Source organism: Electrophorus electricus, chromosome 21 (genome assembly GCF_041902795.1).
Source record: "Electrophorus electricus isolate QZ-2024a chromosome 21, ASM4190279v1, whole genome shotgun sequence".
NCBI classification, from domain to species: domain Eukaryota; kingdom Metazoa; phylum Chordata; class Actinopteri; order Gymnotiformes; family Gymnotidae; genus Electrophorus; species Electrophorus electricus.
In genome coordinates, this window is record NC_137517.1 from 4,305,993 (window position 1) to 4,321,307 (window position 15,315).

Below are 15,315 nucleotides of genomic sequence, written 5' to 3' on the forward strand. Positions count from 1 at the left end.
GCGGACACTGAGGGAGCATCGGGAAGAACTGAAAGAGAAGGAGGACCAGATGATGAAGTACTTGCAGAAGTTTGACCACTTCCTAAAGGTGCCGTGTCCATACATTATATGTTGGTATTTTGTCAAAGCGGCGCGCAAAAAGCCTGAATCCCAGGGGTGCTCAGTTCTGACCCTGGAGGGTCTGGAACCAGTTTCCTGTTGTGGTGTGTTCCTGGGCACCCTTGGCTCTTGGCTACGGCCGTCTTAGGTCAGCCACTCTTTCTGTGTTACGCACAGGACAATGAAGTTAAGCGCCGCCTAGCGGTGAGGAAGGCGAGACGAGAGAGGGAAATGACCAATCAGAAACAGCCTGAGCTTCACACTCTCCAGGAGGAGATGAAGTCCTTGGTGAAAGTGCGGGACGAGCTGGCGAGGCGCGTTAAGAGGAATGACGTTTACCACAACTATTTAGACAAAGTGGTACAGGCCAGCAGACAGGTTGGTCAGAGCAGATATTCAAGATCGCAACGTCATTTTTGTAGACGTTAGACTCCATGAATGCGAATGGATAAATGTGAATTAACAAATTGTCTTCAGTTCTGAGTTCAAATATTTAACTCCTCATATGAAGAGTTAGTGAATTGGGTTTGTTAGACCCCCAACCACCAAATTCGGCTTTATTTTGAACACCCCTGAGCTAAATAATACAAAAGGGATTGCTGATGCAGGAATTAAACTGATCGAAATGCCGTAACCTTCTGACTGAAACTGTACAGAGATCGACACAGGCAAGCCAACGTGCGAACTATCCGTTTAGTTTCAGAAGGCGAGTGAGGTGATGTTCTGCTTCGAGACCCTGTGGAACATGCGGGCGGATCTGTTGCGCAGCACTCAGCAGAAACAGGACAGCGTAGAGCAGCATCGAGCCAGGCTGGCAGGTTTCGCCAGGCAGCGAAGCGACAAGCTGCTGCGCTACAACAACGCACTGGCCCAACTGCACAGCCAGCTGGACGAGGCCCGCACCCACTGCAAGATCTGGGTGAGGCACAGTGGGCGCTGACGCCCGGCGCCCATCCAAGGGGGCTGTAACATCTCTGTTGTCTCTCAGCCCCCCCGCTCCGTTCCGCTCGCTGGATGTGCAGCGCCGGTTATTAGAGGCCTGCAAACTGCTGCTACCGCTGATGCAAATACTTGTAATGCAAATACGAAGATAAGCAGAAGTTGCATCTCTTTTAAATGACCTCAGCTGCTAAAGTGGAAACGTGTGGGAAGTGATAAACTTGTCCAGATTAGAACGGTCACCAGGACCAGTTTAACCACTAAAGTCGGCACTAGTCTTCGTAGGCAGTGGCTGATGTCAAGCTTGGGGACAGTGACAAGACCGGAAGAAAGTCTCTATTAACCGAGATTGATACCTGATCGGTGAAAAGTCACTCACTGCTAGTATTCTGGTCCCTGTATGATCAGGAGTCAAGATGGGCCCACATTCAAAACACTGCAGCCACGAAAACTCTTCTTCTGGGTACTGTCAAGATCGCCATCTTTTACCTGTACCAAATTGTGCGCAAGAGGGCTAAAGACGCTGAAGAGACGCCGCTCGCCCCAGAGGATACGTTCAAACAGCTAGATAAGGTACAACTCAGAAACGGGCATGCTTGACAAAATATTAAGCAGTGAGCAGTGGGTGTCTCATACCCGTTACCCTTTTTTTTCTTGACAGTGCCAGTGGCAGGTCACTGTAATACCTCAAAAAAAGCCACATGACCACATATATGACCAGATGTGAATGAGTGGTACATGCTTGCAAGTGTAAAAAGAAATATTACTTGATACTATTGTAGATTTTCTTTGTCTGTATGCCTGAGCAAAACGTATGAAATCTGCATTACTAAAAAGCAAGATGGTAATGTTGCCTGTTCTAGTTCTAGGTGCAACTAGAGTGTTTGGCTTCACCGAGGATGAAGGGATTTATTCAGCAGGTTGTAATGTTCTTGTTCACTGATAGATTTGGGCCTTCCTGTCTGAACTGATCTTTGTTTGGGAAAAGGTCAGGAAGTCAGAAGCAGTGCATCGCTAATAGACCTGGATTCCTGAAGTAAACTCCATTATCTGAGATAATGCAGAATTTCTCTTTATTTTAGCAATTCATCTGGAATTGTTAAGTAGAAAATATAGCAAACATTTTCAAACACCAAGCAGAAATGAATTTTTTTTAAATGTTTTTTACATTTAATTTTAACTGCCTGTATAGTGAAGATACTGTATCTTGTCCTCTCCTATCAGAAAGATGATCTATTCTACACAGTTTTCCAATTCCTTCCACAAGGTGGCATTGAAACGTCAGCAGTGCTTTAAAACAACACCAAGAAGAGAGAGAGTAAGCAGCTGTCATTTTCTTATGAAGTACACATACAGTCTATAAAATGCTCATATATTTTGTCCCTTTTTCAGTCTATATTAGGGATACGTTTCCTCATTGGCTAGTGTTTCTGAAATTGTGGCAGGGCAGTTCCCAGCAGAGGTCTTAGCAGTCCCGAATGCACTTTAAACCATATGATCCTTTTTGATCCTCACCATGCCGTGTATGCCCGACTATTCCTAGTTCCTTTATTTAAAAAAGGCACAGAGAGCAATGCGCTGTTGTCCTCTGTAAAAAAAAAAAAAAAAAATTGAAAAAGCATTAGACTCAGCTGATTCCTCCAAGCTCCACTATAGGGTGTGGCTGCATGTGTGTGTGTGTGTGTGTGTGTGTGTGTGTGGAGAGTAGACAGGCGGGTTTGTAGCCTGGTGGCGGTGGGGGAAAGGATTGCCCCCCCCCCCCCTCCTGCTGGAGACTGTTATGTAAGGAGGGGAGGCTTCTCACCTCCCCTCCCTGTTTTTGTTTTTCTCAATGAGCCAGGCTCACCACGGCGCAGGCCCCTGTGCCTGTCCACCGGGCCCCTTTCCTGGAAAACGAGCCCGGCAGGGGCCACTCAGGGGCAGATCTGGTTGGAGGGGGGGGAGAGAGAGAGAGAGAGAGAGAGAGAGAGAGAGAGAGAGAGAAAGAGCGCGAGAGAGACAGACAGACAGGCAGAAAGAGTCAGAGGGCGGGGGGGGGGGGTCTTCTTCCCCTTCCTGTAAGTCACATGGCAGCAGATTTGAGCCTGGGACCTACAGAAACCTCAGATTTGGCCAATCTAAGCTGTTCTCTAGTTTGGGGTTGTGTGGGTGCAGGTCATTGAGTGCGTGTCACCAAGGTCACACAGATCAATGCTCAAGTAGCTCATAACCTGTTAACTGATTAATAAAATTTAGTGCGAGTGTGAAGTATCTTTACTTACATGCTACAATCCAAATGCGTGTACACATATAGTTATAGGCCACTCGAAAACTAAAGTGATTAGTCATAGTCTTCATCATTTGTGCTGCAGTGAAAACTCACATGTTAACCATAGCATGTACAGAAGAGGAAGAAGAAGACAGATTTTCTTTATTTGAATAGTACACTGTCCAGCCGCCCTTAACACCGGAGAGTTCCATGAATAACAACAGCGCTATCATTTATTCCACCACTGCAGGTAGTGCATGTGCAGTAACAAGGTATTTCTGCTTATCGAGTCTAACCAAGGAAGCCTGGAATGCAAATGTTCTTGCACAATTCTCCCGCACCAATTTGTTTCACATGGATGCAACAGTCGTGCACGTATTCCAGTAAACACCTACAGCACGACTTGAGAGCTGCCGTCCTGTGAGGTGGCTGTGCACCTGGCTGGAGTTCTAATATGTCAATGCAATGTTTCTGCAGCAGGGTGCTTACACCGCACCACTGTCAAGAAAAAGAAAGGTTTCGTTTAAAGGGATCGCACTCGTTTCACAGGTGCACAATCATTAATCTACCTTCCATATGCCGTGTGCCTGTGGACTTCAGTCATGATCTTACATTGATGAAGAGAGCAGACGGTCAGACAAACAGGAGGCGGAGCCTGGAGGGGTCAACAGGGTATGGGAGATCTGGCGCTGTGTGTGGGCCTAAAGTCTGCATTCCAAACCAACATACCAACACCTGGTACCATAAGTGGAAATTAGAACCTTAGTAAACAATGGAATGCAATTAGGGAAACTTGCATACTGTGGGCATGAATAAATTCTAAAGAGCAGGAAGAGGTTCAGCTTCTGAAGATTTACTTCCTCATCATGGTTAATACTCTTTATTCACCCTCTAAGATCATGCTACTTTTACACTGGGGTCCATCTTGGAGTACTGGTAACCTCAGAAAGTCATGAAGTTGACAACCAATTGAAATGGCGCATTCAAAACAGATCTGGTCCTACTGATGTATTCAGTGCTTCCACAGTGTTCCTCCCTTTTTAATAATTGCCTGTTTTTGATACACTCCCTTGTTCATACACTCCTGTGAGCAGTGGCCCTACCGCATGTCTTATAGATTTCCAGACTAATACCAAAATGAGCTATTTTGGAGTCCTGTGTCTTTCTCTGGGAGATACTTTTACTTTTTTTGGGAAGGTAATTTTCTCGCTCTAGTTTTTTTTTTCTTCTTCTTTTTCTCAAAAGTAGAACAAATTTTGGAATTCTCCTGCTCACGACAATTTTAGCTATGTGTCTACACAGCTTCCATTTCATGGAAACTATGAATGTAAACAGTGCTCCCATTCTTGTTTACGTCTCAGTTTTGTGGTATAGAACTGGTCCCAGTTGGGTCTGGTCAGGAATTGGTTTCCAGCCCTGGAGCTTCCTTAAGGCCTGCTGCCTCTCATTCTACCCATTATCAGCTGGATTCAGTCTTCTCACCTTCCACTACTCCCCTACTCTCCAAAGCCCATTACACCCTAGTCCTGGTGCAGGCTTCTGGAAGCCTGGATCTTTTTGTAAATAGTTATCTACCTGCTATGGCTCCTACCTTCCTAATGAACATGTAGCACATTGTGCGTTCAAGCTAGACTGTACGTGCATACATTTTTTTGTAGAGTTCTGTGGGATTTAATTTCAAAATTAAAATGTGGCTCGTTCCTCCCACTACTCTATACATTTGCACATGTATATTCTGAACTGTATTTGATTGTGAAAGATTTGCAAGGAGCACAGCTAACTATGTGAACAGTGATGTCTTATCTTCTTAATGCATTCTGCTTCATACTGCAGCCCAAGACTCTTCTTTCAGCCTCTTCAGCCTCTATGAGAATATTTGTACCAGATGAATTCATTTGTGGCATATGAAACTTATGTAGCTGTTAAACTGCTCTTGAATTCCAGTACATTAAACTAAATCGTTTACCTTGGAAGTATAGGGTGTTTTAAATATTATCCCAAAATAATAATAGTTGTAAGCTCCTGTTTTAACAGAGGATTTCCAGGAGAGTGCGTTCAGAAAATGGCACCCTTACCAAACATGCATATAAATGCATAATTACTGCAACTTATTCTTCTTCTCAAATAATGTACTGTTTTTATTTTTGTCATACATTAAATGTAAACGCAGCATATAATTGTCTTTAGCTGTAGTTTAAATACATTTTTATGAGTAGATTATGTATGCAAGTTATAGATTAGAAATAAAATATCAATTTTATACTAATAGATATCCATAATCCATAATGTTCTGAAAACAAGGTTTACAACAATCGTGACGACACCAACAATAATAATAGGTAGACTCGCCTGGAATCGCATAATTTGAAGGAAATTGTATTGCAAAGGGCATAACTGTTAACTGTTTGCTATAGTGTTAATATTCAGATAATGGTTTGCTATAGTATTAATATTCAGATAATGTAATCGCTAGCTCTGACCGAAACACAACAACCAGCGCTGGAATGTTTTTACTGTGGAGCGTGCGGAGCGGAGAAGAATGTTTCAGCCACGCCCACTTCCCCGGACATCCAATCCTCAACGAGCAGCAGTTTCAAGGCGCCCCACCAAACGCCATCGAAAGCAAAACAATGGCTGAAGAAATAATTTAATTGCGCTTTCTCGTCGCAAACCTCACTTCAGATACACATAGATGTATAAAACAAGCAAGTTCGGCAAATTTGTATGGTGCAATCGCTTTTGGATGCAGCCCAGTCATGGGGTTGTTTATCAGTAGTAAGGGGAACTTGAAACCGCCCACCTTGCCCCGTGTCCTCGGTTGTTTTCCTTCTCGCGCCTGGATTCTCCATGTTGTCGAAGCAAAAAAAGCTCAGTGCAGCTTTGGCTGTACTAGAGGGGGCTGTGCATAAATGTAAGGGACGAGAAAGCAAATTAGGTCGCCTAGCCAAGAGAATAGCCGATAAGAGAAAACAAAACGGTGTCATGCCCCTCCCATGTAGATGAGAATAGAAGGCGGGAATAAGTCAGCTAAATATCAGGAATTAATTTCTTCTTGTTTTTTTATTATCGCAGACGGAACGGAGATTATTTAAGTAGGCTTGCCGTCGGTTATTTTAATATAGCAAAAATGCCGACCTACTGTTCGAGTTTGCAAAATGGACTGGATGTTGAGGGCTGTGCGTTTGTTAGATGGAAACTTCGATCATCACCCAAGTACAGAGGACGTTGTCGAAAACAAGTAAGGGCATCTGCCGTCACATGTTAAAGCGTTATGCGTCTCGGCTGTCAGCAGGAATAGCGACGCTGTACCCATCTGTATTCAGTCTTGTCCATCGCGCTTTAGGCTACATTGTTTCATTTGTGAATTAAAGATGTTCCTGTCGATATAGTGACAGTTCCGCTGGCCGTAGATGAGCGTCTGGCCATGTACTCTGTCATCCAGCGCTCTCGGAGACAATCCCACCGAACAGTTGTTTACTCTTTCTCAAGTGAACGGGTTTGCAGTCAGGATTTCAGCACACACAACACTGCAAATTATGTAATGCAGGATAAACGAATAGAGAATTTAAGACGTTTTATCAGTTATGTTTGTAACGTGTTTTAAATTATGGGTTGTCTTTTTTCCTCGTCGGCATAATTGCTGCTGATTGGCTGAGATTCGCAGGCTTGTGCTTGTTTACAGATTAAAACGACTCGAATTGTTACTCTTGGTACCGTATTTGGATTAATTTGTGATTTCCCTATTGTGTAATGTTATCGTACGTGTGCCTTTTCTCCTATATAGATCGATCTTTTAGGAGAGCAACCATTTCCTCTCCTGAGATGTTAAAACAAAATGTCACTCAAATTTGCCCTGCTTTATGCATGCTTAGAGCGTTTCTCGCAGCGTTGTTTTTTTTGGGGGGTTGTTGTTGTTTTTTTAATGCTGTTCGCATTTCTGTTGAATATAACCAATATATTGCTTTACATACATTTTCTTATTATCTAAACTTAGACTTTTTTTCAATTTATTAAAGAAAAAACCAGTGAAACCCAGCGGAACCGTGGAGGTGCAAGGTGCCGCGGTGGAACGCACGAACACGCCCTCCGTCCGCCGCCCGTTGTTGGTCGAGTTGTTGACGCTCAGTATTTTGGTGTGGAGACATGGGGTTTAAAAAACAACGACTGCCCATTTAGCGTAGCTTGGTGTTTGCTCTTAAGCTTCCAGACCCTACATTGTAGTTAAGACATCGTTTCAAATAAAAGTCTTTGCATGGTTTTCTGAACCTTATAGTCACGCATTTCGATGTAATTTGTCCTTTACCTGAATTTAGTTAATCAGTCGGTTTTGGTATGACTAGCGGGTTTTCAGTTAGTTTCATAAATTTTGCAAATATTTATTGGGTTTCTCGTACACGATAACGTTCACCCCATGAGGAATGACAAATAGCCTGTTAAGAATGCAAGGACTCGCTCACGGAACATGGACTGCCTCATGACAGCTTGTAACGTTTAATGGAAGACTACCGGACACGTTTACACTGAACTGTGACGGCGAATTAACATTTGCCTTAAGAATTCGTCACTTGCTCTAAGGTATTTTATATAAAGCCACATATAGTCTTTCGGGGCCAGTTTTTGGCCACAGTGGAAAAGGCCATATGCCAAGGGGAAAGCGAGACTTCTAGTCAAGACCCAAGTCCCTTTCTAACGCAGTAGTCATAGACATTTACTTCGAGTAATGGTTTTCTCAGCAAGTAATTAAATGTATTAGTATAAAGTACTAATACAAAACCTAATACAAAACCTGTTTTGGGTCTTTTTTTTTTTTAAGTCTAACAATCAAGAAATATGAAACAGTGATCGTGAAAATAGAATCAGCAAGATTCTGCCTTCCGTAGTTAGTTGTTGTTTGTTTTCTCATAACGCTACCCCTTTTCCTGAGGTGGAAAGAGGGTCAAGGCTTGCCACTTTAAAACGACAGCTAGCGTTACAGTAACGATGTTGGTCAGAGTCAGTGACTGAGGTAACTTGCTTGTGATGAATTGACCTTTTTTTAAAAAATTGTCTAAAAGGGTGTCTTAAAATGGATTTTAAGCACAAAACACACGTGTCATGGGTGTTTTTGTGTTTGTCTCTTCCAGTTATCTTCCATTATTTGACAAGCAGTGCTTTTAGCTAAGCCAAACGTCAAGGCATTTCCCGCTGGAGAAGCACTAGGGGACAGTACATAGTCATGGCTGTTGCTTGACTTATCTGCCTAACTGGGAAATCCTGCTTTACCTTGTTTTCTTCAGTTTTGCTGCTGTCATTGTAGATGAAAAGAGACAGGTGGCTGTGAGTCGGGTTTTGTTCTTCTGTGTTAATGTGATAACAAGTAATTGCAGTATAAGTGAGATTAAACTCAATAAACTAAAGTATGCAGTTGAGAAGATCAACAGTGTTAATGTCTTGGATTACTTTGTCATTGTGATATGCTGGGAAAATGTTATGAACTTCATGACAATTAATTTTACTTCATTTTATACATTCTGAGACTTTTTTAATACATGTTCAGGGAGATGCATGCAATGCGTTATAATATTTATAAATCATGACTTTATTCTGGAAATTCCAATTAATTGTTGTGCTATTAAACAGTTAAAAGCTGTTGTTAGTAGTTTAGACTTGTTGTGATTTAGCAAAGACTAGACCTAGTTTTGATTTGGTTGTGTATTGACACTTATGGCAGTGTGAGGCAAATGCATAATTACTTTCATCTTAGCCTGGTAACCTTTAGGTACTGGTGTGTGAAAATTCATATAAATCGTTAGCCTAATTAAGAAGACCCTTACTTGTGCTGGACACATCTCAGGCACTCTTTCAAACCACTCAAAACCTTCCATCAGGTTTTTCAGTGCGCCCTGGGAATTCAAAACTTGTTGCAGATGCATCTCGCATACTTGATGTCAGATAAACACCTGCCATGATGAGACTGGGATGTGAAGGGCTCTGGGTTGTTTTGGGGTTTTTTTTCGTTCCCTCTGTGGAAGTTTTTACTTGGTAAGGAGAGTTGATTTTTCTGTCCAGCGCCAGTTACAAGCTCCCCAAGAACGGCAGAAAACCCTCCAATGAACAGCCCTCCTCCCACCCTTGCCTGCAGTGCTCCTAATGATTGTGCAATAGTCCTCCATCTGTGTATATCAAATCTTTCAAGGACTCTAGAGTCCTTCTCCCCCCATTTCCAGAGTCCTTTTTTTGTTTTTTTGTTTTTTTTGTTTTGTTTTGTTTTGTTTTGTTGTATCAAGCATGGCTTCATCAAGGAATTTATACAGACACGCAAATGAGGAGCTTTGAACGGTGACGCAGGAGCCCATTTTCCCCCTCTGCCCCTCTCCACAGCACACGCCGCATGTACGTTGCATAAGACGATTCCTATGGCTACATGAGCTGCTCGTGAGCGCGAGGAGAATCGGCACAGGGGACAGAAGCACGGAGCAGGGCTTCTCTCGCCACTTCTACACCTTTTTTTTTTTTTTGGTGGAAAAATAGAGAGGGGGGAAAAGAAATCTGGGTTAACAGCATTAAAATTCTATCAGAGGAATGAGTAAACAGTTTCCTCAAATACTGGCAGTTTGACGGTGGTCTGTAGAGATGGAGCTCTTTGATATTCAGGACACTCTCCGGACTGGGTTTTTTTTTTTTGTTTTTTTTTTTTTTCTCTAACCTACTGTTTAATCTAAAAGGCATGTCCGGACAATTTCACGTTTCACTCTGATGCAAATATTTGGAAGCGCAAATATGCCAAAGACCTTAATTTTGCTAAAGGCCATAAGCCCTCCGTCATGCAACTGAAAGCCTGCCGCAAATGTCATGTTACAAAACACAGCTCTTATTTCTGCGCCTGCGAGCTTCATCTTTGTGGCATATGTACTGCAAGGGCTCATTCCTGCCAGACTCTCCTGTGATGAAATGGCGGGAGTGGTTTGTGTGTTTGTGTGTGTGTGTGTGTGTGTGTGTGTGTGTGTGTGTGTGTGTGTGTGTGTGTGTGTGTGTGTGTGTGTGTGTGTGTATTGCACTGAAGGTACATCTGAAATGTGTGGGCTTTCCCGCCCTCTGTGATTATATAACATATACCAGCCGTGGCCAGCAGCCTCATTTAAAACAGATTTTTCGGTTGCTGTGCAGGAGAAGGGTAACCAAGCAAAGAGGAGGATTTTTGATGTCGGCGTTCGGTGCATGAAAAGAATGAAACCTGCATTTCATTGCCACTCTGGGCACCACGGCCTCGACGACACCGTCAGCCCTTACGTTTCTGTAGTAGTGACTGCTCGAAAAAGTAGAAGAAAAAAATATTTCTTTTGGAATAACCAAATGTACTAATTAGTACATGTATTTTGAGAAGGGAATAGCCAAGTAGGCATATATTTGAATGGTTACATATTCTGAAAGGGGTTTGACACTGGTGTTTTGGATTTACGATAACTTCAAGGGAACCTAGTAAACCACTAGCTTTACTATTTATATATTTTTACTTCTGTCATTTAGGCTAAATGGGAGCCAAACTGCTAGGGCCCATGGACATGCAGTGTCGTTGCAAAGATGTTCATCTAGTTTTGGTTGTTTTCTTCTGACTCGTGACAGGTCAGGTAACTGGCTTGAACCCGAAAAGCCTAGAAGTTTTGGAACGTCTTCTAAGAACTCTGATTACGACCACAAGCTTCCCTGTAGCAAGCTGCACCTTCCCATGATGCCCTGCTAACACCCGAGGACAACTGGACCGTTGCCAAGGTAGTTTTATTTTCAGCTAAACTTTGTTGGATTAGTGATCTGATCTCTAGCAAGTTTTGAAAGCGGTGCATAAACAGTTTGTCTTTATCAGATAGAGGTGCTTTATCTGATGGAGGGTAAACTGTTGTCTGTCGCTGTGTCGACGGTGGAGTCTTTTCCCTTTTTACAATTCCATAATTTGTCAGTAAAGGCTATGTCACATATCATTAAGCGAGGCGCTCAACTGGGGGGGAAAAGCACATTTTGGTATTCCTGATGTGTAACAGTTGATTCAGGTTTAATTGTTATTTTATATTAGCTATTAAAAAATAAAGCAGAGAAGTTGAAATAGGTCCCCTTGGCATTTTGCTTGTATTTCATCATAATCAGAAAAAAACAAAAAAAAAGAAACCCAAATCTGTACCTTGATCTCAAATATTCGCACCAGGTCTATTTGAGGACAGCAGTCTTTTTTTTGTGTGTAAATGCAGTGCTGGCTCAGGTCTGGCCTTAGGAGCCTGCTGAGGCCAGGCTACAACTTACACTGTGGCCTCGTACTGATACTGTTGACAGAGCAAGAACAGAGCTTCTGCTGGCTGCCACTTTACCTGTTGGTTTCTGACAAACCCGCATCTGGCTGAGTCGCCAGCCACCTGCACGGTGATGTGATGCTGGGACTCCTCTCATTGGCTGGCTGGGCTTCCTTGCATGCGGAGTAGCTCCGCTCTAAGCCACAGGACTGTCTGTCTCACTGGAAGGAATCTCATGGAATATTTGGACAGAGAAGACATGACAGTACCAAGCAGAGTAGTCCCCAACTGCATACAATTTAAAAAAGACTGCACCTCCAATTCAAGTTGTCAAGGAATTGTATAGACAAGATAGTGCTATCATTTTGGTGTAGAACAACGGACTGGGAGCCAGTGCATCTGTGGTTTAGGTTAGCTCCTGCTGATCCCCAGCATTCACAGTATCACTGTCGGAAAAGGAAAGAGAACAGCCTGCTGGATCTGTTTGAGTTGCAAGGTGACACATTACTGAAGGTGCTGATGTACATACACAAGCTTGCTGTTTGTCAGCTGTCTGCTACTGACCTCTTGGGACTTTGTGGTGACTACAGGTCCCAGGTGAAAGACTCGTGCCGACAATGACCTCTCAGGACCAGGGCAAAAGTCTGCGTGGCCACAAGCCTGAATGAGATAAGGAGTCTGTTTAAGGTATTGACCCAGCAGTATCAGGTGCAGCCTTTGCAGCAGTATTCAATGATGTATCTTTTTATAGAATAATCAAAATATCAGACAGTCCAATGCCTGGCAACTATAAACACTTAATCGCTATAAACATTCAGCTGTCACTATAAACACTGTCATTTCAAATGAACGCATGCAGCTATGTATACACGCATACACATACCAATGTGGTTACTAATTAATCTACCTTGCCTTGTTCCTAGCACATAAGCACTGCAAGTTTCACTGTGCCTGTTGGGAGACTAAGGGGACCAAACCAGGTAAGACTTCATGAGAAAAGTATGTGTGCATGCGCGAGTTCCTGTGTGCCTGTGACTGTTTTGTGTGTGTGTGTGTGTGTGTGTGTGTGTGTGCACGTGTGCGTGCGCGTGTGTGTGTGTGTGTTTGTCTCAGTGAGAACTGAGAGACTGGTAATCCCCTGCAAGTGGGCTGGTGTTTTTATAATCTTACACATTGAGCACAAATGGGAAGTGCCTCGAGACACACTACCACTGTTTTCTTAATCCAAGAGTGGACAGGATGCACCCTCTGCTGGACAAATATGGAATTGTCAGGAACCATATACATGAAATGAAATGCAAACAAATAATACCAATTCTTTGTTTCTGAAGGGCGTTTTAGATGTTTTTGTTTCAGCTATTCACTAGCTGCAACTTTTGTTTTATTTTTTGCAGTTGTTATAATAATTATATATCTTCCCTGATATTTTTTCCCTCAGAATTTCATAATTTGGCCTCTGCCTGGTTCAAGTAATCCAGGATAGGTTGTTTCTTACTAGTACAGCCTATTCTTGATTACTTGTTTCAGGAGGAAGCTACTAGCAGCAGAAGGGGAAGTTCTGATATGCTGTCACGCGTTTTACTGGCTAGAAGTACGGTTTAGTAGCACACTAATCAGTGACGATCACTGAATTTGTTAGACTGAATTAGACGTGGCTTTTACAGTTGTGAATTTACGTGCTCTCTCCTTTTTCAGGTGTATGTGGCTATGTGGATGAGTTCCTACAGAGGACAATCGAACTGTCAGTGTGTATCAGGCAGCCTTTTTAACTACACTCACATGCCAAAAGTCATTGGAGTATGTAGAGTGAAGCGGCATTAACTCGGAGGACGGCTTGGGAAGGCACACACCTGTATAAGTTGTGAGGTGTTATTTTCGCTGGCCAACGTGTTCACGGCAAGGCGGCATGAATTGTCGTAGTTCGGACAAGGCCTGGTAGTGAGTGCCAGACAGATGGGACATTCCTTTTCCAAAGTTGTGTGGGCATTTAACATTCCTCGAGCCACAGTGTCATGTTGCTAACTGGACCCTAGAGGACCTGCGACATGTGGCGCAGTCCGATGAGTCGTGGCACCAGTTGTTTCAGGCTGGTGGTGGGATTCATGTGTGGGTGTAGACCCCATGAAGCCATGGACCTCAGTTGTCAACAAGGCACTGTGCAGGGAGGTGGAGGTTCCTTACTGGTCTTGGAGGGTGTTCTCATGGCATGGGTTTGGTCCATTTCTGGTGCCCACTGCATTTCGCTGATTGGTGACCATTTGCATCCATTCATGGACTTCATTTACACCCAGAATGATGGGATATTCCAGCAGAATAATATGCCTTTTGCCAGTTGCTTCAAGGGGCATTCTTGGTTAAAGGTCCATTCCGCAACAGATATCCTGCACCTACAAATACCACAGAGCTGTGGGTGGCTGTCCAGACCGCACGGCTCAACCTCCCTCCAGACGTCTTCTGTCCATGCTGAGCTGCTGCACTTCTACGGGCTAGAGTGGCACCTACACAATATTTAGTCCCTGTCTCATGACTTTTGGCACATCAGTGTAGAACAATTGCACAACCTTACAGGACTGGATGGAACACTAAGTAAATGTTAAGTTTAGCTGACCCCCATTGTAAGCAAGTAATTTGGGGTCACCCAGTTAATTTCCTGGAGTGCCTCAATTCCTCTTTGAAATTGAGTCCAAACCTTCACCTGTGTGAAGAACATGAATGTCCACCTGACCGTACCATGCTTTTCCCTGCTGTGGCTCTTCCACCACCCCCCTTTTCATGCAGTATAAGTCTCTGGTCTCCAGTATAAGACCAGATGCATCAGTTTATATAGCTTGGTGCGTGCTGGCAAAAGGACAGCCAAATAGGGTTAGGGCAAAAACATTTTGGCAGGTCAGATCCATCGTGGCATTAACTGGAACTAGATCTAGAAATAATTAGAACTAGATCTAGAACTAACTAGAACTAGATCTAGAACTAGATCTAGATCTAGAACTAACTAGAACTGGAACTAGATCTAGAACTAACTAGAACTAGAACTAGATCTAGAACTAACTAGAACTAGAACTAACTATATCTATACATATTCACCCAGAAGTAGTCCACATGACAGACTGTTGAGTGCTGCTGTGGTTGAAATGTTTGGAACATCTGAGGATCAGATATTTTTTTTGAGAAGACCGCGGCATGCAGAATATAATATTACAGCAATATTGGGACCAAATAATGGGAAATCCTTAGAATGTTTGTATCTAGTAAAATATCTATAACAACCACTCAGCAAATTTCACCAACGGATGTCTTATGTTGTCTCTGACATGAGTGCTCGGCAAATTGTTTGTGTATGTTTTACTGTATTTGTAAGTTACATGTACTCTGAATCAAATGTTGTACGCTGGCATCTAATTCAACATATAAACTTGGATCATTCAAATCTACCACAAAAGTGTCCATTTGCTGTGTTTAATGAAAGAAAACATTCTTTCTGTGGATCATCTGTACAGCACCGGTTTGTGCCACTGGAACACGTGGCACAACTCCCCCCCCCCCCCCCCCCCCTAAGGAAAGTACATGTTCAGTGTTGCATTTTGAGTGGTTCTTTAAATCTCTGTGCAATTACTGCTTGTTCGGTGGCTGCATTGTCAATATTCTATCAGTGTGTTTGTAACTCAGCAAATAAATGACTGGGCTCAAGTACACTTGTCCACGTTTGTTGAAAGCTCATTTGAGAAGCTGTCTTTGCTACTTATGTAAACAGCTGGCAGCACACCTTATTTG

The 15,315-nt window shown here is 43.1% G+C and overlaps 1 protein-coding gene and 1 long non-coding RNA gene across 3 annotated transcripts; both read left to right on the top strand.

Annotated features, from left to right (window-relative positions):
• Positions 1-284: 284 nt before the first annotated feature.
• Positions 285-2,347, top strand: LOC113578579 (coiled-coil domain-containing protein 42). Of its 2 annotated transcripts, XM_081704562.1 has the most exons (5): positions 285-477; positions 797-1,018; positions 1,447-1,611; positions 1,985-2,074; positions 2,263-2,347. In XM_081704562.1, the coding sequence occupies exons 1-4, from the start codon at positions 331-333 to the stop codon at positions 2,054-2,056; spliced, it is 606 nt and encodes a 201-aa protein (XP_081560688.1). In that variant the 5' UTR covers positions 285-330; the 3' UTR covers positions 2,057-2,074; positions 2,263-2,347. The 2 variants fall into 2 exon arrangements, with proteins under 2 accessions (XP_081560688.1, XP_081560687.1); XM_081704561.1 differs by lacking the exon at positions 2,263-2,347 and having other exon boundaries at positions 1,985-2,116.
• Positions 2,348-5,942: 3,595 nt separating this feature from the next.
• Positions 5,943-15,242, top strand: LOC113578599 (uncharacterized). Its single transcript, XR_003410774.3, has 5 exons — positions 5,943-6,524; positions 10,889-11,035; positions 12,135-12,231; positions 12,468-12,524; positions 13,240-15,242. It is a non-coding gene; the product is annotated as an uncharacterized LOC113578599 (long non-coding RNA).
• The last annotated feature ends 73 nt before the right edge of the window (positions 15,243-15,315 follow it).